We start from the raw sequence: 24873 nt of genomic DNA on the forward strand, positions 1-24873 counted from the left end.
ATTCTAGTCTTTTCATAATTAATGAAAAATAATTAAAAAATAATTTCACAAAAAAATATTTCAGCGCAAATGGGCAAAAAAAGATTTTTGCGCAAATACGCAAATAAAAGAATTTTTTTTTGCATAAATTATGAGAATTCTTTTTTTAATTTTAAACAGCACTTATGAAAAATTCAGGGCACACAACAATGAAAAAAATTTGGACCATTATGATCACATAAGGAAAAAATTATTTTTTTTGTAATCGCGTTTTTTTATATTTGTCCCAATTTTGGCTTCTTGTGTATTCGCATTTTGAAAGTTGTATGTTTTTGAACACTCCATGTGTATATATATATATATATATATATATATATATAATATATATATATATATATATATATATATATATATATATATATATATATATATAATATATATATATATATATATATATATATATATACACACACATATATATAAGGGTGATTCAGAATATAATAGAAAAAAAGTTCACAAAAAGCATTCTCCTCAAGGTTGCAAATGTTTTATAAAATGAATTAACCATTGGTAAAATTTTCTGATTCTCTCAAATTTTGGAAATTTGTTTTTTTATTTTAGATATATATATATATATATATATATATATATATATATATATATATATATATATATATATATATATATATATATATATATGTATACATACATATGTACATATATACATATATATATATATATATATATATATATATATATATATATATATATATATATATATATATATACATATGTACATATTTACATATATATATATATATATATATATATATATATATATATATATATATATATATATATATATATATATATTAACGAAGAAAAAACAACTTTTTCTATGGTACTTTAAGTTTCATGCCTACACGGCAATCATCAGCCATTGAATACCATTGGTATTCAATGGCTGATGATTGCCGTATAGGCATGAAACTTAAAGTACCATAGAAAAAGTTGTTTTTTCTTCGTTAATATATATGTATATCGCTCTATTTGAAGTATCTTTTTAATATTGAGCACTCTTTTACGACTATGAGTTTTGTTTTATTATTATAATACAAAACAGCCTCAAATATCAATATATATATATATATATATATATATATATATATATATATATATATATATATATATATATATATATATATATAATATTTTAAATAGAAATTAATATGGCAACCATTAGATCTTCTGCTGTGGTGTGGCTTGTTGGAACCTACACAAACTCTGTTGACTGCCAGACTTTCTTCAAGAAGGGATGTTCTTCGGAGGTTGCTCTTTTATCATATAGAAGAGAAACAAGAAGTGAAAAAAAGTATTCAGATTATAATAGAAAAAAAAAAGTTCACAAAAAGCATTCTCCTCAAGGTTGCCTGTGTTCCTTTATTACCTAGGATCATGTGTACCAAAATTTAGACTAAAAGAAGCAATTTCAGGGGTTGCCATGTTTTATAAAATGAATTACCCATTGGTAAAATTTTGTGATTCTCTCAAATTTTGCAAATTTGTTTTTTTATTTTATATATATATATATATATATATATATATATATATATATATATATATATATATTATATATATATATACATATGTACATATATACATATATATATATATATATATATATATATATATATATATATATATATATATATATATATATATATATATATATATATATATATATATACAGGGCTTGTGATGAAGAAAATCGTCAAGCGTGTTATATCGCGCTCGTAAAATTAGAATATGTTTTCATCGAGCGTGATTAAGTGCGCTCGAGATAACGTCGGCGAGCGCGACCGTGAAAATTGCTGAAGGTGATGCTCATAAAAAGCTTTTTATTCTTTATTTATTTTTTTATTTGTTACATAATTCTTTCGTCGAAAAATGTTTGAATTAGTATCACACTCATGAAACTACTTCAACGAAGTAGATATTTATACTTCCAAACTTCTTGTATATTGTCAGTCGCGACTTTATTTTTAACTATTTATGTTATAAAAAAATAATATCAAACAAAAACGCAACTTCTTATTGATTTAAGTATTGAAGTATAATTTAGTGACTTAGTTTTGCTTCGTTGTTTTGATATATGTATTTTAAAATGTTACGCAGAAAACTTAATTAACAGTTAATGGTTTTTATATTTCTTGATATTTTTTATTCAAATTAATTATTTTATTTTTTTCTAAAATTTCTTTCTTAAATTACGTTTTTTTATCTTAAAAAAATAACACAAGAATAATTTGAAATAATAATAAATAAAGAATAATAACTTTCCATTTAATAAATATTGACGTCATTACTTTATTTCCTTTTCGAATGTCCTTGATTGCGAACATTCTAAACGACAGAATCGTTTTAAATTTGAGTTGCAATAAATAATAGTTAATAAAAAACCTATACTATGAACAAAAACTAATTTTAAAAATTACTCTATTATTAATATTTATTTTTATTATAAACGGTGTGTGGAATATTACAAACAATAAATCAAATAAATCTTACTTGATATTTTCACAAGATTAAAAATACTCTGCAGTTTCAATTTTCTTATAATGGTTTTCTAATTTTCTATTCTTATTTTATTTGCGCATTTTTGTATTCACATTGTGTTTCCACGTGCACATTCCATTATTGAAATTAGCGATTATAACGACTTTAAACTGCTCATTCATTACGTTAGTGCAAAAGAGAACGACGTTGTGCTTTTTATATTTTATATCAGTGCTTTGATAACAGAACATCTTTAATAAAAAATCTTTTTTAAATATTTTATGAAAATAAAAAAATAATCCCGAACTATTGGACGAGCGTTTTTTTATACGCTCGTTATAAGCTGAACGCGCGTTGTTTATCGCGCCTAGAACGTTTGAAAAGACCGTTTACGGACGCATTTTACGAGCGGAGCGCGATCGCGCTCGGTTCATCACAAGCCCTGTATTATATATATATATATATATAAATATATATATATATATATTTTGAATAGAAATTAATATGGCAACCACTAGATCTTCTGCTGTGGTGTGGCTTGTTGGTAAACCTCACAAACTCTGTCGACTGCCAGACTTTCTTCAAGAAGGGATGTTCTTCGGAGGTTGCTCTTTTATCATATAGAAAAGAAACAAGAAGTGAAAAAAAGTATTCGGGCAACAATTGAAGCAGTTCTTGTTATATGGGAGAGAGGAAGAATTCCAACTCAAAGAATTGACAATGCAGAAAGAAAGTTAAAAAAACTTTATGACAAATATTTGTTGCTGAAAAAACACAGATGATCAAAATTGGACAGCTGTCAAATGAAAGAAGGACTTTTCCATGCTGACCTTGAAGAACTTTTTGATATATCAACCAAAAATGCATTAGAAGTTATGAAAAACGATGAAGATAAAGCATTTTTATATCAGCAGCAAGAAGATCCATTAAGTTGTAGCATGACATGAATTGATCGGAATTTAACAGCTAGGGAAAACTAAAATGGAATTAAGGCGTCAAAACAGTAAAGCGGAACTGATGGAAAAAAACAGAACTCATTTCTTCTTCATCAGCAATTGACATTGTGAGTGAAAGTAGCTCAAGTTCCTCGGAAGATGATAAATATCAGTCTATTTCCGCTTCCAGCACACTGAGCACAAGTGGTTCAACGATAAAGAAGATGAAAGTTCTAACAAATGTTGTATTGTCTCTTGATCGTGTTAATATTTCTGATCGCCGTGCACTCTTCATGGTTGGAACAGTTGCTCAGGCTCATGGTCACTCTCTAAAAGGTTTATCATTGTCATACAGCACAATCTGCAGAGAATGGCGATCCGTTCGTGAAGCGCTGACTACAGCTGACAAGGTTGATTTCTCTCCTGATGATCCGCTTCTTCTGCATTGGGATGGAAAGCTTTTACCTGATATCACTGGTGGTCAAAAAAAAGTGGATAGAATTGCCATCCTTGTGACTGGTGGTGGGGTGGAAAAATTGCTGTGCGTTCCAAAGATTGATTGAGGTACAGATGAGCAACAGGCTGATGCTTGCATGAAGGCTCTTAAAGATTGGAAATCGGAAGAACTTGTACAGGGACTGGTTTTTGACACTACTTCATCCCACACTGGCTTTAACAAAATTTTTAACCGTTTCCAGAAGCAATGGCCAGCAATCAACAAGGAGGTGTTCACAATAGGGAATGAAGAATTGTATAACTGTGATTTTTTCTCAAACTCCATGAAGAAATGGTAGTGTATTATGGTGAAGCAATTAAAGGTCAACAACCCAGGGATGATTACTTAGAACTCTTGAACTTGTGCCTTATTTTTCTTGGAGGATCAATTGCAACATCGGAGTTGAATGTAAAGTTTCAGGCACCAGGTGCAACACACAATGCACGTTGGATGGCAAAAGCTATATATTGTATGAAGATATATTTGTTTCAGGATCAATTTGTTATTACTGCAAAGGATAAGAAAGGAATAACAGGCATAAGTCTTTTTGTGGCATTTATATACGGACAGTTTTGAAATGAAGCTCCATTAACTGAACAAGCACCATTCAATGATGCAAAGCTTCTTGGCACCGCAAAACTTTCCGATCTAATTTTTAAGAATGGCAAAGAAAAAGCTGAATCATTTTTAATGAAAGAATCTTCAGTGTGGGAAATGGGTTCAACATATCTTGAAATGAAGCACAAGGTTCGTCAAATAAAGGTTGTCAGCGATTGCGCGGAACGAGGTATAACACTTATAACATCCTTCAACAAAAGCGTTACAAAAGATAAAAACCAAAAGCAGTTTCTTCTTCGATTGGTTGATCTTCACTTGAAGGAATTTCCAGTTGCATTAAAGTCTACCCTGATGAAGATGACTGTTGAATGATGAAAATGATTGATCTACTATTGCGTAGTGTAATTACATAGTAGTACAGTACTATATTATTGTTTGTTTAATATTAAACATCCACAATCCACCACATAATAATAAGTAATTGATAATAGATAATTAAAAAAATAATTTTTTTTTACTTTTTTAAACCTAATTCCAAAATGTGACAAAACAACCCCTAAATATCATCCAATTTGATTCAAATTTTGGAAAATAACTACTATAATTTTGCATCACCCTAATATATATATATATATATATATATATATATATATATATATATATATATATATAATATATATATATATATATATATATATATATATATTTATATGTGTATATATATATTTATATTTATATGTGTGTGTGTATATATATATATATATTTATATGTGTGTATATATATATATATATATATATATATATATATATATATACACACACACGCACACACAAAAACGCGTATATATTTTATAAAGATATATATATTCACACATATATATTTTTATTTATTTATTTGTATTAGATATAGATATATAAAATATATTTGAGGTTAAGTATTTTGATGTAATAATAGGAAGACTCTTGTATGTGTTACAGAGCTTAATATTATTTAGTAATGGAGCTTATATATATATATATATATATATATATAAATATATATATATATATATATATATATATATATATATATATATATATATATATATATATATATATATTAGGGATATGACTTTTTTGCAACCTACTAGGCCTGTATCGTAATTCAATGAACTTTTATGTAAAAAGAACGAATAGATGTTTCATTTTGACATATTTTGAAAAAAGGTCACCCCAAAACCAAAAAATCGAATTTTCAATAGGTACACTTTTGTACAGTAAATGAATATTAAAGGCTGAAGATGTTGTAAGAGTCATACTCCTGTTGTTATTTTATTTATTTATGCAACATGTACTGTGATATAACAAAAAACATTATGTGATATATAATTATACAAGTATTACAAAATTAACAGTATCAAAGCGTCTAGTACAACAATATACATAACTGTCTGTGTCTATAGGCCTACTGTGTTTAGTACATGGGTCACATGATGCTCACGTCTCATAAAGAGTCTAGCGCTTATTACTTAGAATGAATCGAAGTTGCAGTTTGTCTTTCTTTCTGCAGGAAGCATACAGGTCTTGCATCACCTTGATTGCACGTTCAGCTATCTGATTACTTTGTGGTATGTCGATGACGGATGGCTCTTTCTTCCAGTGATTTTTGAATGACTGCAATGCCTTTTTGTAAGGCTTCAATACATCAGATAAATTCTTGAAGTCATTGTCATTGTACTTTTGACTACTAAACCAATGTTCTGCCCACTCATATGAAATGAACCTGCAAACCTTCTCCAAATTCTTTCTCGCTTCAGGCATAAGAATGAACGCCAGAATGGCGAGAATGGCTCTTGAGTTCCATCTGGCATTGCTCATATTAGGAATGTTCTGAAAGTGAATCAGAGGGAAGTTTCTTTGTTCTTCATAGAACCTAAACACTCTTGTTAAATGGTACAAAAACTTCATATCGTCTCTCCACCCTGATTTATCAAGAATTTCTACAGTTCCATTCACAAACTTATCCTTCAGTTCATCATACTTATTCAACAGTTCAGACACAAATGGGTATTCAATGTTTGGAGATTTGGTATCACCCCCAAGTTCTTCGTCCATCACCAGACGGAGAATCCTGTCTAGTACGTGATGCTGACAACCGATAAATTGTGGTATTGTGACACCCTTTAATTTAAACATACGTTGCAACTTCACAACAACTCCATTTCTCTTCCCAGTATTGACGTTTGTTGAATCAGTAATGATCATCTTAATTGAATTCCACAAATTGTATTCATCAATAAGTTTGGCAATTTTTTCAGCAACAGTTTCAGCTTTGCCATCTTTTAAACGCAGTGCATCAAGTTTCACGTCAGTTCTTTCATTCTGAAGTACAACTACCTGATATTCCTTATCATCTATTCGTTTGCCGTCAAAGTGTAAGGACCACTGTTCCATTTTAAGTTGTTGTATCATTTCTTTTTTTAATTTACCTGCCTCTTTGAATATGGACTTGTAAATTGCTGATTGACTTGGAGTTGGAATATCAATACCTTGTTGTGATAATACATTGCATATTTTAGCAGCTTTCTTTGTGGAAACTCCACTTGATGTAACCATACTTACAGCAAATTTACTTTTGTAGTGCTTTCTAGTTTTTTTTGGGGTGTCCTCATCATCGTCTTTATCACCGTCGTCGTCTTCATCATCTTCACTCTTACTTTTGCAGTTTTCAGATTCAGTACCACTGTCTGTGGTAGACAGGACTTGTGATGTGGAAGGTATTGCTGTTCCAGACTGGACTTTCCTTCTCTTGGAAGGGTGAATGGTTTCTTTACTTGCCACTTGTCCTGTTGAGTACCCCACCTGTCCTTTACTTTCTTTTTGTAGGTGGTATAGACGCTTATCTTCCGAGGATAACCACTGGCCATTCACTTTCGTGATGTCAAATAATGCATTGAGAACATCATATTTTCCACGCTTGACACATTCATCATAGACCTTCAGCACCTTCATAAGCTTTGCTCTTATCACTTGATCAGAAACACGTGGAAAATTCAGTTTATTGTCCCACAATTTTGTAATTTCCTTAGAAATTTGGTCTATTCGTTCTTTTCTTCCTTTAACATATGCTCCGAGAAACTGGTATCTTCCTACGATCTGCAATTGAAGTGGTATTCTGGATTTTTCATCGAGTGAATGTTCTTCTACAGCCACGCTTCCTCTTCTTCTGTGTGACTCTTGAAATCTCACCAAATTTTTAGTCCAAGTCTTCTTGTTCTTTGTTACTGTGGTATGACTTTTCTTGTGAGACATATAATATTGTTACGACTTTACGGATAGCTGAGCGTAAATATCCGTTTAATAAAGTCGTTTAATTAATAAAATACTTTAACTGTATAGTAATCCAATTATAGTTCGATAATCCAGTCAATGTTGATAACAGTTCGATAATCCAGTCCGTATCCTAACGATAATGCTACAACTACTTATACTTCGTACACTTACAGCGTCTTTAGTTCGCTACAGTAGTTCCTTATTAGCTCAGTTACACGCAGAGTACTTCATAGAACTATTCACATTATCAACACTGAGCTCTGACAGCAGCTCGCTTATATAATTATTTAGAGCTTCCAGAATGTTCTACTAAGTTCTATAATCTTCTACAGTCTGTTACAGTCGTCTATATCACCGTGGTAACACAATGACGTCATCACATAACAATTCCAAGTATTTGCCGGCACACGGCCGTTTTGTTGCCATGGTAACGTGTGGCGTTATATTTATAAATTCATAACAAAATAATGAAATAAATAGAATTAAGCTGAGAATTAAGCTTAAGATTAAAACATCGGTCAAAAATGAATGTATAAAAATGGTAAATCAAATTTTTATTTTGGGGGTGACCTTTTTTTGTTGCAGAAAGCTATTTGGGCCTTTTTTCATGATTTTAGGTAAAAGTTCATCGATTTATGATACAGGAAACATTTTATTTGAAAAAAAATTAAAAAGTCATATCCCTAGTGTATATGTATATATGTATATATGTGTATATATATATATATATATATATATATATATCTATATATATATATATATATATATATATATATATATATATATATACAACTCCAAACTGGTTGTCAAGTTTTTCCGTATTTTGTTGACAAAAAAAAAAAAAGTTAAAATGCAAGACTGGAATTTTTTTTTACTACTTGGTAGACTGCCTGCCCCAACCAAACCCTCAGTCGATATAGCAGTACTCCCTTACAAGTCAGGATATAAGATAGTTGATGTAGCAGCATTCCATTGCAAGTCAGACTATAAGATAGTGGATGTAGCAACACTCCCTTGTAGCATCAGGCTATAAGATAGTCGATGTAGCAGCACTTTCTTGTAGCAGCAGGCTATAAGATAATCGATGTAGCAACATTCCAGGCATGATTCACAGTAATAAAAATAAAAACATTTTATTTAAAAAAATAAAAATAAAAACGTTTATAATTTTAAAAACATTCAAAATATTTTTAAAAGCATTCAGAATGTTTATAAAAACATTCTGGTCAATTAAATTTGTGTTTTTGCGGTCTTTTTAAAAAACAATTAATTTGTCATTAAATTAATCGTTTTAACTTTCTGACAACACGGAAATGTTGGACGAAAGTCAAAATAATTAAAAGTGACGCATTTGTTGGCAAAAGAATCGTTTTTTACCTTCCGTACTCCCAAATGCAACAATTTATAGAAGTATATATATATATATATATATATATATATATATATATATATATATATATATAATATATATATATAGATATAGATATATACAGGCCTCGGCAGGAGTAATAAGTGCAAGAGCTGAGAGCTCTCCTAAAATGAGCATAACGAGCTGTTTGAGATTCTTCTCTAAACAGCTTTTTATGAATTTTTACGATTTTACAGTTTTTGCGTGAGCTATCTGTTTATTCATTTTAAAAAATTGCTTATTTTACTCGTTACAAGGATATGGTTGTAACGTTAATGTTACAATAATATACACATAACGAGCATTATTTATCACGCTGTGAAAAAATTCTTTAGTCAAGCATTTTCTTTCTAGCTATCCATTTATTCCTTTAATGGAAAATTTAATAAATAAAAAGCTATTTAAGTTACTGTTTATAAAAAATATTTTATATTTTCTTACTGTAATCAAATGATGTTAATCTTGAAACTACTAAGAATTTTGTGTAGTTTGAGCTCTGTACTTACTAAATGTAGCAAGTGTCTACTATACAACTACTTATACCAAACATATAAGAAATATTTTGTCTGTAAATAATTTTACAAAAGGTAACACCAAAAATACCAGAAAATTTAGAATAAAAAATAACTTTGAATTTTAACATTTGATGATATTATTTTTTTTTTGAGATTTAAATTCTGTTTCATAACCAGGTATAAAAATGCATATTTTTTTATTGTTATATGCATAGATAATCTTTCAAGAGTTTCTGGATTTGCCCTTGGAGTTGGAAGGTATATTCTTTATACTATTTATTTACATGTTTGTTAGTGTTGTGATATATGATTGTATGAATTTTGTATTTATGATTAGTTTGTACATACAAGAAACTCTTGGCTACCCTTTTATTGTCTTAAGGAGACAATGTCAAGTAAGACGATTTTTATTTTAATCAAATTAAATTTTATATGAGACTTTTAAATTGAAATTTTAAATTAAAGGATCAAGTTTGACTATAAATTTTAATATGTTTTTGCTTTGCTCGTTATTTTGCTTATTGTTTTTTTTTATATAACCCCTTAAATATTGTAGTAAAAAAAAAATGTTTAATTAGGAAAAAGTTTATTAACCTTAAACAGATTAATTTAATGATTCCAATAAATTAATTTACGTAATAAGTTTTTTGAAAACTTTAGAACTTGAGACATAATTTTCTTGTTATTAACATGATTAAAAAACTATCAGCAATTTTCCATTCAAAATATTTAATAAAGCATCATGTTAAAACTATTTTAAAATGTTACTGTGTAGAAATCAGCATTTCTAAGTAAAGATAATTTGCATTTGATACCTCTAAGTAGTCTTTACAAAATTTTTGTTTGTCATTTTTTAAATGTACTGCAACATTAATTAAATGAATTGCTACATTGGTTAAATATTTTGCAATAATGATTAAATGTATTGCAACATTGATTAATGATAGTTGAAATATCAGTACTGTAAAATCACCTAAGTTCTGTCACTCAAGCTTTGAACATTCATATCTCAGGCATAAATAAACCATGTTTTAAATTTTTTTTTCTGAGTTATACTGACAAATATATGATTAATTTGTAAAAATAAAATAATCAAAATAAATACATTCAATTACAATTTCAAATACATTTGCTCAATGCTCAAACATTTCAAATGAGAACAGCTAGTTTTTCCGAATTTCCAATAACACTTCGCAATATCACAAATTTAACATCAAAATAACACATAACAATAACATATTGTCATATAACATCGCAATAACACAATATTACAAATTTAACATCAAAACTTATGAAAATTAGTTTTCTAAAGTTATTTTAGATTAAAGGAACAAAATCAATTAATTTTTTTTTTTTTAATGTTTTTTTTTTAATAACAACTTTGATAAAAAAAATTATTAAAATGTAAAATTTAATTTTTTAACAAACAAGTTTATTTAGATGACTCTTAAATATACTAATGTTAAATGTTATTGCTACTTTCGGAGTTCATTTAAATATACTACTGTTAAATTTTATCAATACTTTCAGAGTTTGTTTAAATATACTAATGTTATATTTTATCATTACTTTCAGAGATTGCTTATTTAAAGTTTTCATAATATGAACAATTTTGAAAATTTTATTTGCAAACAAATTATTTAAGTGTAGTGCAATTAAATGTTTTTTCTATAATTGGTTCACATAAATTATATGCTAATTTTTGATATTATCGTTTAGTGATGTACTGGGAATAATCTAAAAGTGACTGAAGTTATAGTATTTTAAAATTTCATTGATTTTAAAGCAAAAAAGTACTTAATAATTAAAAAAAAAATTTTTCAAATATTGTTAACTTGATGACTCTTAATAATACTAGTACTAAATTTGATCATTTTGTTCAATACTTGTTTTAGATTTTAATCATATGCATAATTTAAAAACTCTTGAAATCTACTGAAACAATTCCTTGCAAAGGAATTGCTTCAGTACATTTCAAATAAACATCATTTTTTTATGACTCTTATGCATGAAGTGTCAAAAAATATTATTGGAGAAAAAAAGTTTGTAAAAATTGAAATGCGTTTACTTTTTTCTTATTTATTCCTAAATGACCAAAGTTAGGTAATTAGGTAGAAAATTTAGATATAAAAAATTAGGTATAAAAATTAGGTAGTATATCAGCAGAAGAAAAAGTCCAAATCAAAGTAACAAAATCATTATTTAAAATAAGTTTATATAAATCTATTTCATTAATTCTCAGTTTTATGTACTTTCAGCATTATTACCAACTTTTTAAAATAGCTCTACTAAAGTTGTACAAAAATTCTGCTTGAATGATTTTGACAGCAGAACCAAAACTTGTCAGCCTTTTTTGCCATTTTTTGCCAAGCAAATTAAAAATAATAAAAATCTTTTTCTATTTTATCCTTAATTAAATTGTTCTGTCTTTCTTGTTAGGGAAGTACAGCTTTTTATCCGATGCTGCCTAGGAGGAATTGGAATAGGCAGATTAAGGCTGTGTGGTACTGGGGCAATGGAAGAAGGTATGTTCAGATAAACTATCTGAGGGACATTTTTATCAGTGCAACCATTTTTTGGGTTTACCATGCAGAAGTAGCAGTTGCTTAGGTGGTCTGTTGGCTCTTGTCAAATTTGCGGGATTGCAAACTTCATGGCTTGCTTCTCTTCTCTGTACCAACCTGTAACATAGCACATAATATTTCCATGTGTAATGCGGTGCCTAAGATTTGTCTTGGTCCCCGACTGGCACACGCCTTGTAGGCCTTGCACATTATACGACTTGCTTCCACGAAATACTTTTTCGCTCTTGTCTTTATGAATTGTCTGCACATGCAGCAGAATAAATCAGCTGGATGCAAACAACCTCTTGATGCTATATCAAATAAATAACTTCTCTTCAACTATGAATTATTATCCTTTCAGTCTGCAATAACACAAATTGGAATCTTGGTTCGAGACACCTGTGCTTTTATACTTTTACAGCTACTTTTAGAGCGTTCAAGAATGTTCTAGAAAGTTCTGAGAGTTTCTCAAAAGTTCTTTTAAGTTTCTTGAATTTTAGAGTGTTTAGGAAAATTGTAGAAACATCTGGATAACTCTAGTAGTTCAGGAATATTATAGGAGGAAGCTCAGCATTCATTCAAGAATTTTCTTGAAAACACATGATTTTCCAAATTTCATTGTCTTGGTCACAGAAACAAAGTTTTTCTGGAATAACAGCGATTTTTAACAGCAAAACACACTTTCAACCCAGAAACAGAACAAAAGAGAAAATTTGTTACATTAAATAATTTGTTACATTAATTTAACTCTTTTATCAGTTTTACACTTTTTTATTTACATCTTTTTTTTAAATACCTTTTAATAAACATTTTTGTTATTTCATTAATATATTATTTAATTATAAATTAATCTAACTATTTAATTATAAATAATCTAACTATTTAATTATAAATAATTAAATACAAATAAAATAAAGTTAAGGTTTGTAGATTGAAAATTTTTCTACTTTGATATTTAGTTAAACAATAGAAGTGTTCGATACCACATTCTTCCATTTTCTCTGTTTCCAGTTTTAACTAAAATTCACCAAAAGCAAGTAAGTTTTTTAATTTTAAGATAAAGCCAATAATATATGAAACTTTTACCAATAATAATATAAATGCACATTTACTGACTCTAATTGCAATGTATTTTGTTATTTTTTTTGCATTTAAATTTTATATATATATATATATATGTATATATATATATATATATATATATATATATATATATATATATATATATATATATATATATATATACATTTATATATATATTTATGTATGTATATATATATATATTATATTTATATATTAACACAGGGGGTTGTATAACTAAAAATTTATATGAAAGTATAAATAATATTATGAAATATATTAAAATAGCTGTTTATGTAAGTAATTTATTAGTTAGCCTTGAGATATGAATTAAAGTAATATAGTTATTTTAAGTTTTTAGTTAGATTTGTTGCGAGAAACTTTTGGCGTTTTGACTTTTGTTATTTTTTTAACAAGAATTTATTTTCATGGCAGCACTTTGATATTATTTTGGTTATATATATATATATATATATATATTATATATATATATATATATATATATATATATATATATATATATATATATATATTAGGATGTTATCTTTTTGGTATCTATTATTTTCATGGCAGCACTTTGATATTATTTTGGTTAAATATATATATATATATATATATATATATATATATATATATACATATATATATACATATATATATATACATATATATATACATATATATATGTATATATATATATATATATATATATATATATATATATATATATATATATATATATATATATATATATATATATATATATATATTAGGATGTTATCTTTTTGGTATCTATTATTTTCATGGCAGCACTTTGATATTATTTTGGTTAAATATATATATATATATATATATATATGTATATCTATATATATATATATATATATATATATTTATACATATATATATACATGTATATATATATGTATATATATATGTATATATATATGTATATATATATATATATATATATATATTTATATATTAGGATGTTGACTTTTTGGTATCTCTAGTTTCCTGTATAAAAAACAGATTAGCTTTGGTTTAAAGTAACTGAAAAGTCATTGGTTTTCAAAAGTATATCAACCTGGGTCTCAATAGAACCAGAATTTCAGAGATTTCAGAAATAATAATGGTTTCAAATAAAAATGATTTTTATATACAAAAAAAGCAACAATTTTTAACTGAAAATTAAAAGTTCTTTTTTTGACATTTTGTTTGCAATATTTTTTTTTTTTTAAAGTTTTAGTAGAAAAGATTTTTTATACAGGAAATTCGAGATTTATCAAAAATTTTCCAAATATTTATAATTAGTAGACAATTAATATGGTTTTCGATCCTCTCGCTCTACAGCTGACTTACTGCTGTGACTGAATTATTTTATCGTGCGTTAGATGGAGGCAGAGAGGCTGGGGCTATTACTCTTGACATATCTAATGCTTTCAACAAAGTTTGGCATGCTGGTCTTCTCCATAAGCTTGTTTCAAATGGTGTATCTGGGAAAGTTTTTGAGATTATCAAATCGTTTCTTTCTAATTTCTAAATTAGCATCTGCTAAGGTTGCTTCTCTTTATTGTGCTTGCCATTTTCTCTCCTGATTCCATTCTCTACCTCTACAAATCTCTTATTTGTCCCTGTATGGAATACTGCTGTCATATTTTGGCTGGTTCTTCTAATGATACTCTTTCTCTTCTAGACAAGGTCCGAAAATGCATTGTAAATGTAGTTGGACCCGCTCTATCTGCTAAGCTTGAGCCTCTTTCCCATTGTTGTAAAGTTGCATCTCTTTCTCTTTCCTACAAATACTATCATGGTCGCTGTTCAAAGGAGCTATCATCTCTAGTTCCATTAACTAAAACTCATTTTCGCTTGACTTTCAGCAAAGTCTCATTATGTTACTGTATCTGTACCTGCATGCTCTAAAAACTTTTATTCCTCTAGTTTTTCTGCGCACTTCAACCCTTTGGAACTCTCTCCCATCCTCATGTTTTCTCAGCTCATACAACTTTCAACTTTATAAGTCTTCTGTCAACCGTTTCCTTACTCTATAACTTTATTCTTTTTTTGTAACTTCCAACTTAATAGTTGTTGCTTGCAGCCTTGTTGGCAGTGAATCATAGTTAAAAAATATAATAATAAATAAATATTGCGTCTTTTGCTATTTGAACTGTAGAATGAGAGAAAAAATAAATACTAATTAAACTTTCAACAAATAAGATCTATTTTAGTTCTGTAAATATATGAAGGGCTCAGTGGAAAAAGTACTTAAGTGTATTTTGAGAGTTATGAGAAAAAGTAGGTCAAAGTTTTGAAATTGAAGCTGAAATACCTTTTATTCATTTTACTCAACTGTAACATTTTTTTTTATATCCAGCACACACTGCTACATATCTAAACCAAGTTTTATACTTTTTATATTTACCAGCAATGTTTTGCACCAATAAATGTTTTTGTCAATCTATAATAGTCCCCTTCTCACACCCTGTTTATTTATAATTCAAGCAGCTGTTAGTATGATGTTTAATTAATAAATAGATAACATTTCTGTTGCCAGTGTTAAGTTCATCAGTGATCATCTGCCTGTTAGTGTAGGTTACATAAGATGGAACAATCTACTGATACTTGTTATAGTTGCTATTTGAATAATACCTACTGGAAAATCATTTTATTAAAAGACTGCCTTTAAGGTAAACATCTAATGGCAAATAGTAATATTCTTTAACAATAAACACACTTTTTTGACAAGATTCTGTTTATGATTATGTCAAAATGTTTATTTCCATTCAAATTTTAAACAAAAAAGTTTAAACACAAAGTGAATTTACATTATTGGTCAACAAAAATAGTAAAACAAATGTGATGTGATAATTATTTACAATCTTGATGGTAACACTATTTACCATAATAATTATCTATACAAATTTAAATTAAATTAATGCCCTATTCAAAATCATCAGCTTGCTCATCCTCTTCTGGAGACATTTCTATAGGTTTGAGGGAAGTGTAAAAAGTTACACTCTCTGGAAGATGGACATGCGACAAAAGTGACATAATATCATTAGATTTTGCTTTTTTTATTGGAAGAAAACCGTTGAATGACAAAGGGCAATCTATAATTGCCGATTTTAAGGTGCTCAGTGATTTTCCCCTTTTTAATAAATTTAAAGTGGAAGTGAGGGGGCCAGTCATTGAGCTTCTGCCTACAGGGTTCTTCAGCCTTTCAAATAAAATCCCTCTGAGACTGGCAATACCCTCTGGCGCTTTAATTACTTTATCCAGGCTAGATTTAAAATCTTTAACCCTTACAACAGGTCTACTGTCCATTTCCAAATTGTCAGTAAATGGACATTCGACAATTTTCCATGAACTATTAATGCTTGATTTGGCAATAAGATTTACCAGGTCAGAAGGCTTATGAAACTTATCTGTTTTTTATTTTTATTTTTTTCAATCCTGCCAAAGTCTCTGTCACATGGCATTCTGCTGTGACCAGGAATAGGGTACTTAATAATAACTTCACTGAGTTTAGTATTACATAAATTTTGCAAAAAAGCAACAATGTATCATTTCTTGTTTTGTGAAAAACAATTATCTGTGAAAATGACCAGTTTCCTTATCGACTCTGGCAATTCATCTATATAGTGTTCGAGACATGAAAGAACCTCATTGGGTCCTTTGTGAGCAAAGTTTTCGGCATAAATGTACATCGAAGCATTTCCAGAGCAAACATCATGAATGCCAAGGTTATGCACAGCCAGCTGTCTTTTGTAATATTCCTGACCAATCCCAGCAACAGGTAGAAGCAGGTTCTTTTGAAAATCCATAGCTATGACTTGAGTATCATCAGTAGAAAGAACAAGATGCTTGTCCTCTCTTATCTGCTCGTAGAAGGCATCCCCTTTTCTTTTGTGAACTTCATGTTCAGTTCTCAGTTTTAACACCAAATCATTATTTATGTTGACAGTGGCAGATTTAATATCAGCCAATTTTTCACATGTGTCACACACATCTGTGCTTGGAAACCCAAAACTAATATTAAATTCATAGTTGAAAATATCTCTGTAGATCCATTCTTTGGCGATAGTTTTCATGTCTGGGTGTTGTTCCAAAAACAACCTAAACATCTCAGAAATGTTAAGGTCAGAGGTTAGGTAGATCCTTTTTCTATTGTCTGCTCGAGAATAGTGGCTTTCTCTTGCAGGAAATGAAGAAATATGTTGACGGATTGCTTGGCGAATCTCATCATTAAGTTTTTTGTGATGGCCATGCTTTCCTCTTAAGTCTTGTAGGGGTTCTTCAAAGTCAAGGACTTTTACGGAAAGTAAAAGCTGCTACGGAATGTTTTGGGGACTGCCTGACTCTGTTTTTGTCTAACAGTGTTTTCTTCTTTTACAGAAATGCAACCTCTTAAATAAATGTTTTGTTTTTCATGTTCGGCAAACTCATTAAATTCTTTTAAAATATTACTCTTTTCTCCATCGTTAAACTTCTCTAGGCATTTGCACCTGAAGTCCACATAGTGCTGGCTCCTTTCATCAACATCCTTTCCCACGTGGTTTTTGTGCGCATCGCCTGCAAATATAAAGTTTACACATTACATTAGGCTACAACATAAAATGAGTGAGGTGAAGAGGGCGTAATACTAATAGTATAGATAGGCAAATACTAAATCTAGTAACTAGATCTATAAACTATAAATAAAAAAAAAATCAAATTAAGATAGGGCCTACTATTTAAAAATAGAACTGAGAACTGTTTTAATTCAATAGAAATAAATAACTAAGGCTAATATACGTATAATAATAATACGTATATTAGACTAGATCTAGATTTTACATAATATTAATAATAAAGTCCTCAAATCGCCGAAATTCTGCAGTGATAACAGTACTGTGTACAGCATGGAAGCCGAAATTATAGCATCATGCCTCATGGCATGATTTAAAGTAAAGTGATTTTTTTTTTTAAATATAAGTTAGTATACATAGCTATCTTTAATTTCATTATTTTGATTACTCAATAAACAACATACCTGAAGCTTTGGCACGCTTTATTGCAGTCTTTGACCATTTATTTGGTGTAGATTTTCTTTTTTTCCCAGTTTTGTTTCTTTTCTCAACTACGGTGTCCGCCATTGTTGTTGAAAGTAACAGGAAGAGTGTGACTCTTTGGTGCATTCTTATTGGCTGGCAGTAATTTTGTGATTGGTTGGTAACAGTTAAGAACTTTTTTCCCTAAAGATCAGCACTTAAGAACTTTTTCTTTAAAATTTTACCAAAACAGCTGATGTATAGTATTTGATTTAAGCTACATCGGTACTTTTTCCATGGCCCAAATTTACAGGGATGGTTTAGGGGAGGTAATCAAATAATATACCGGTCTTAACTCATTTTTGAAAAAATGTAACTTAAGTACTTTTTCCACTGAGCCCTTCATATGTAAGATGGTAAATAACTATTTTTTTAACCTTTTTATTGTAAATATAAAAAAAATATAATAATTATAATAGCAATGAATAAATGAGTTTACATTGATAGCTTGTACAATATTATATAATGATGATATAATAAAATAGTTTTCATCATTAAGTTAATTATAATTATTGATTCATAAGATTTTTATTAGTAACTGATTTTTAATTTGTATCTTTTAATCTTTAATATTGATGGGTTCCATATTATATGCAAAATATTATATACAAAATAATCATGCACAATTACAATAAAAATTAGTAATTTTTTTTTTTAGTTTCATGTCAAAGTTTATTGTATTTTTTTAAATTTCATTTCATTAAAAGCAATATTTTGTTAATTTAGGGTTTTGGTGTATTTTGGAAAGGTTGGGGAAGTTCTTGTTTACTGAATGGTTCAATTATTTTTATAGAGATGGTATTGACTGAAGTGGTCCACATTCCAAGGTTGATAAATTTTTTTTATTACTTTACATATAACACAATAATAAATGAAAAATGAAATTTAACTATAGGCAATCAAATCCTAATCAAATGGAATCAAAAAAAAATTGGAAAGCTGTTATTACACATGAGTTATTAAAAGGGTAAGTTTACATTTCTTTATTTCATAAGTTTATTTCTTATTTTTTATTCAGGGTGTCTGCCAGATCAGGGGAAACAGGTAAAACCAGGGATAGGGCAAAGAATCAGTGAAAAATCAGGGAAATTGGGTTGAAAAATCATGGAGAAATCAGGAAAAATGACTAAACATGTTATTCACTTAATAGGTTTTTATGTCTGATTTTTTTCTTTTTTTGTATTTTAATTATAATTAAAATGAAAAACAACAAAAGTAATTTTGTTACCTAAATATTACTAGTTAAAAAAAGCTATTGAAGTGTCAAAAGGTACTCATGTAAAGGCACTCCTGAAGGTTGATGTAAAAATTATGCAAATAAAAATATTCAACAATGAAAAATCATAAGACTACCTGTTGTTATTTTTGAATCACAACAGGTTTTGTTTAAAAGGTTTTCTGTTCCGTTCAACAGGTTTCCTGTCTTATGTCAAAGTTAACTAAAGTCAATGTTTTAGATCAATGTAAAACTCTGCCAATTAGATTTCCCTCAAAAAAAGTCTTTAAAAAAGCCAGATATTAATTGTGGGACCTGCACTGTCATAAAAGATAAAAAAAGCTAATTATAAAATCACTCAAACGGTTATTTCTTAATTCACCTGCATTTGCATGTATTTATCAATGGCGTTAAAGTTTGTAGAAAAATCTTTATAAAAATAAGTCATGAATTAAATGAGATGAATGAGAAACAAAGAAAAGGGTAAAGAGTTTGGTCAATAATTTTATTCAATAGCATTGGGTTTTTCTATGAACTGACAATGAGTTAAACACAGAATTTAAGAAAAACTGAGAAAAGATTGTCTCCAAAAACAGGGAACTTTTCTTGAATTTCGATAAAATAAATTAGATTATTATTTTTGATAAAATATAGAGTTATTCTTTTTCGAAGTTGGAGGTTTAGATAATTATCCTGCATTGTCTAAATTAAGCAAGATTGTGTTTGATTTTTTTTCATGGTTAAATGGCAGTTAAAAAAGGATCCAACACCAATAAGAACATGTTACTACCTACTTTAATGAATAAATCATTAAGCCAGAGAACTGTATATGACTATATGATAGCTCATGCCTTTTTATTTTCTTTTTAAAATGTGGTAAATATTTTAAACTTTTATCATTCCTTCAGTATTTGATTTTTTATTTTTTTATTATCTGACTGATTTATTTAATGTCAATTTTTCTTTTTAAATATATAAGTTGATTTAAGTTTTTAGTTTTACTTCAACATAATTTTGTCCATAATTCATTTTTTTTTTATCACAGTTTTTTTTTCTCTAGGTTATAATAATTAAAATGATGCTCAATTAATGCTCAATATCTCTAGGTTATAGAGTAAATAAGTATTATTGTTATACTATTGTAAATAGTTATATTATTGTTAAGAAACGTTTTAAATACTAACAGCAACATAATTAATGTAAAAATGGGGCTTTACCTTTAACTCCACATGATTTGTCCATGTACTACACCCTAATTCTCATTACACTTTTTCTGAGATTTAAATGGCTCATATCCTAAACTAATTAGAATGTATTTTTTAGAATTACTATAACATTTAGATGTGATTTTAGTTTTTTGATTTGGTTGCAGGGCTCAAATTAACTGCCGCTTATTGGACATTGTCTGGCATTTGTCCGGTAAATGTAAAACACCATCTACCAGTCTTTTTGTCCGACCCATATTTTGTGTGCATTTATTTTATAAACATTTTAGTGGTTCCAAAATTATTAGTAAATTTAGTATAGTATATAAACTTTATTTTTTGAACTTTTTATTTTTTAAACAAAACAGAAAATGAAGTTGAACACTCATTTACATTATTAAAAAGCATCATTTTTTGAGTTAATTCATTTTTTAAAAGACGCTATAGATTAAAATTTAGCCTAGTTTTTATCATTTATATTATAAATTCTTTTTTTTTTTCATATATTTTTATTACAACATCCTTTTATTACAAGTACATTCAATATGCTTCAAAAATAATTGAAATAGTATTAAGATATATTTGATGTACAAAGTAATGTAATAAAGTAAAACAATATTACAATTTATTTTTTGCGAAGATAAGAGGTCTAAAAAAAATAAACATTAAGTTATGTAATTAAGGGGAACTCGCAGAAAACTGTGCGAAGTCTTGTAATCGAGAACCTTTTAACAATTAATTATTATTAATTTAAAATTATATTTTAGTATTTTTAAATTTTTTGTCCAGTTTTTATAAATTTTAAACGAATATTTTAGCTTTTAAAACCCCTTTTAAATTTATTTTATAAAAATTCTAATGTAATGGTCATTTTAATGCTTATATAAATCAGTACTTTTTATTAAATTTGAGTTACATTACAAATTGTTTGTTTTCACAAGTTTTTCGCTATTATATGTGTTTATCAAATTAATCATAGAAAAAATTTAAAAAGATTTATCATAAAAAATACATATTTATATATACGAAATCGGGGCTGTACCTAGGAGGGGGGTGCAGCCGGGGTAAGCTGCCCTGGGCGCAAAAGCCTAAGGCAGGTCTTTCTCCTGTAGTAGTCAGGGCCTCCTTGACTATTACTGGAGGGAGGTGGGGCATTGCAACTACGTTTGCGTGGGGCACGGCCAGGCCTAGGCATGACCCTTAATAAAATTACCTATAATATTTTTTGGTAATTTAAATAAAATGTGTTTGTTATAAACAATTGTTAGGAGTAGTTTGTTACTTTACTTAACACAGTAATAAGTAAATAATAGTTTATGTAATTAATATGTTTATAATTTATAATAATTTACAAAGCATTTTGTTTAGTATAAAAAGGTTTTTTTAAAATTATAATAAAACTTAATATAAAATATTTTCTTTTTTAAATTTTGATTTTTTAAGTTGTTTTTTTTTTTTGGTTCGTTAAAATTTTTTTTTTATTTAAATAAGTTTTCTTTTAATTAAATATTTTAAAATTTCTTTTAATTTTCAACGCATCTTTGAGACGCTTAATGTTGTCAAAACTGCTAACTGCCATGGTAGATTTATAAAAACAAAATATTTTATTTGTGGTCACAAATGGTGCGCGATTGCACTTCTTTTTTGAAAGTTAATTTTATTGTTAGGTTTTGTCGGACATGACCGCCAAACTTATTATTAGTAATTATCGGACAACTTTTCTGGAAAAAAAAAGTTTGTTATTTCGAGCCCTGGGAATTTTCAAATCTTTTTTAAGTTAGAAGTTACTAAAAAGCAAAGAAAAAACTGCAAATTGTATGAGTTGGTAAAGATGGAGAGAATTCCAAAGAATTGATTTTGAGGAGAAAAAACTAGATTAGTAAAAGTTTTTTTAGCATGAAGGAGTAATTATAGTAAAACCATGACAAAGGATGAAGCTCCTTTGTCAGTTCTTCCTATAAATAATATTTCTTCAGTAGCAAGATTTCAAAAAGAAAGAAACTTCACTGAGAGTAAAAGATTAGAGAGATTTTAGATCATTTGCAATTTCAGAAAAAATATTTTTAAAATTTTAGAGAATATTATAAAAGTGTTACTATGATTAATAAACTTTTAATTATGAATAAAACTTATGAATAAAACTGCATTTTTTAACCAGCAGACGTTAATTATGAATAAAACTGCATTTTTTTAACCAACAGACGTTAAAGGGATCCCAAAGTGCAAAGACAAGTTGTGTTCATATTAAAGAGAATGATAAAAAAGTGTTTAGGCAGAATTTTTTTAAGTAAAACAAAATAATAAAGGTATACCAAGAAAATCAAACTTTGTTGTTTTACTCAAAGCTTGCTGTCTCCATGTTAGCCAGTTCCTCAGTCTTTAAAATATATGTTGCAACCTACAGACTTTATAATTTATTCAAGCGCATTTAATTCCAAAGAGTTTTAGTAAATGACGTCAAAATTCTTTTCTTTTCTTTTTTTTTTATCAAATTATAGATTATTTTTTTTAATCACATGTTACTAAAGAATTTGTTTAGTTACTTATTATTATATAAAAGCTTTATTTCATCATAAATTACTGTAGAATTAGCAGCTTTTATGTATGCTTTAAATGTAGTGGCTTTCGTGTATGCTTCACAGTTTATCTTGTTTGGTACATAAATTTTCACTCTAGACACATAATTTGTTTGTTCTTAATGATTAATTAATTCTCTACATAATCAAAAACAAATAAAAACCATATTGTGTTATTATAAAAAGTTATCACTTGACGAAGTTAAAAAATCTTGAGTTTTCCTTGATTAAAAAAAAACTTTTTTAAATTTAGTTTTAGAATAAAGCAACATTTTTAAATTTAGTTCTAAAATAAAGCAACGTTTTTAAATTTAGTTCTAAAATAAAGCAACATTTTAAAATTTAGTTCTAAAATAAAGCAACGTTTTTAAATTTAGTTCTAAAATAAGGCAACATTTTTAAATTTAGTTCTAAAATAACATGATTTAGTTCCAAAATAACATGATTTAGTTCTAAAATAACATGATTTAGTTCTAAAATAACATGATTTAGTTCTAAAATAACATGATTTAGTTCTAAAATAACATGATTTAGTTTTAAAATAACATGATTTAGTTCTAAAATAACATGCTGTAAAATTTGTAGAAGTGTAAAAGTATTTAATTACAAAAAAAAAATGTCTCTTGAAGGAAAACATTCTTTTTATACATTAAATGAGTTTTGTTTTGGACTTAATGTTTAGTTACTATTTATGAAAACAATGGCTTTAAGCACTTTGTATATATTATTGTTCAATGATGTGTGTTAAAAACTTCTTTAATTAAAAAGTTCATTTGTTTAGCTTTCTATTGATATATAGTTTGTTATGCTTTTAAAGAAGTTTACTATTCGAATTTTAATTAGTTGTCAATGTTATGCCATCCAAATTTTATTCAAAAAAATGTTGCAGGGTAAAGATTTTTGTTAAAACAGCTGGTAGCAAAAGAGTTAACCTTATGAAAGTTTAACAGCATTTATTTGCTAAACTTATCATCGAATACAAATCTTTTTGAAGTTCTTATTTAATCATGCGAAAATATATTTAATGAAATTTATTCTATAAAACATGTATTGCTTATTTTATTTTATTTTTAAAATTGAATAATCAAGATTATTATGGTCAAGATTGCAAAAAAGTGTATTATCGAGTCAATTTTAAAATTGAAATTATTTAATGAAAACTTTTTTATTGTCAGTTTTGGTCGTTTTTTGATTTGTAATTTTAGGAGCCAGGTTTTAATGTAAAATACTTGCCAAATACAACATAAATTGGAAAATATTAAATATAATATGTTTTTTAACGCGCGCTGCAATGCATTGACAATTTTAATCAACATCTGTCTCGAGTTATTGTCATTAATTAATAAAAACATTAATTATTGCTTTAATTAATAAAAAGCTGTC

At 27.5% G+C, this 24873-nt stretch overlaps 1 protein-coding gene across 1 annotated transcript in view; it reads left to right on the forward strand.

Moving 5' to 3' along the window:
- LOC100207939 (mitochondrial outer membrane protein SLC25A46) overlaps positions 1-24873 on the forward strand; it is a 59929-nt gene that overhangs the window by 21748 nt on the left and 13308 nt on the right. The window contains exons 2-6 of the mRNA XM_065816839.1: positions 9975-10017; positions 10097-10154; positions 13283-13360; positions 19220-19320; positions 19389-19460. Coding sequence (XP_065672911.1) covers positions 9975-10017; positions 10097-10154; positions 13283-13360; positions 19220-19320; positions 19389-19460 — 352 coding nt within the window. The remainder of the gene's footprint in view (positions 1-9974; positions 10018-10096; positions 10155-13282; positions 13361-19219; positions 19321-19388; positions 19461-24873) is intronic.

This window comes from Hydra vulgaris, chromosome 13, assembly GCF_038396675.1.
Source record: "Hydra vulgaris chromosome 13, alternate assembly HydraT2T_AEP".
Taxonomy (NCBI): domain Eukaryota; kingdom Metazoa; phylum Cnidaria; class Hydrozoa; order Anthoathecata; family Hydridae; genus Hydra; species Hydra vulgaris.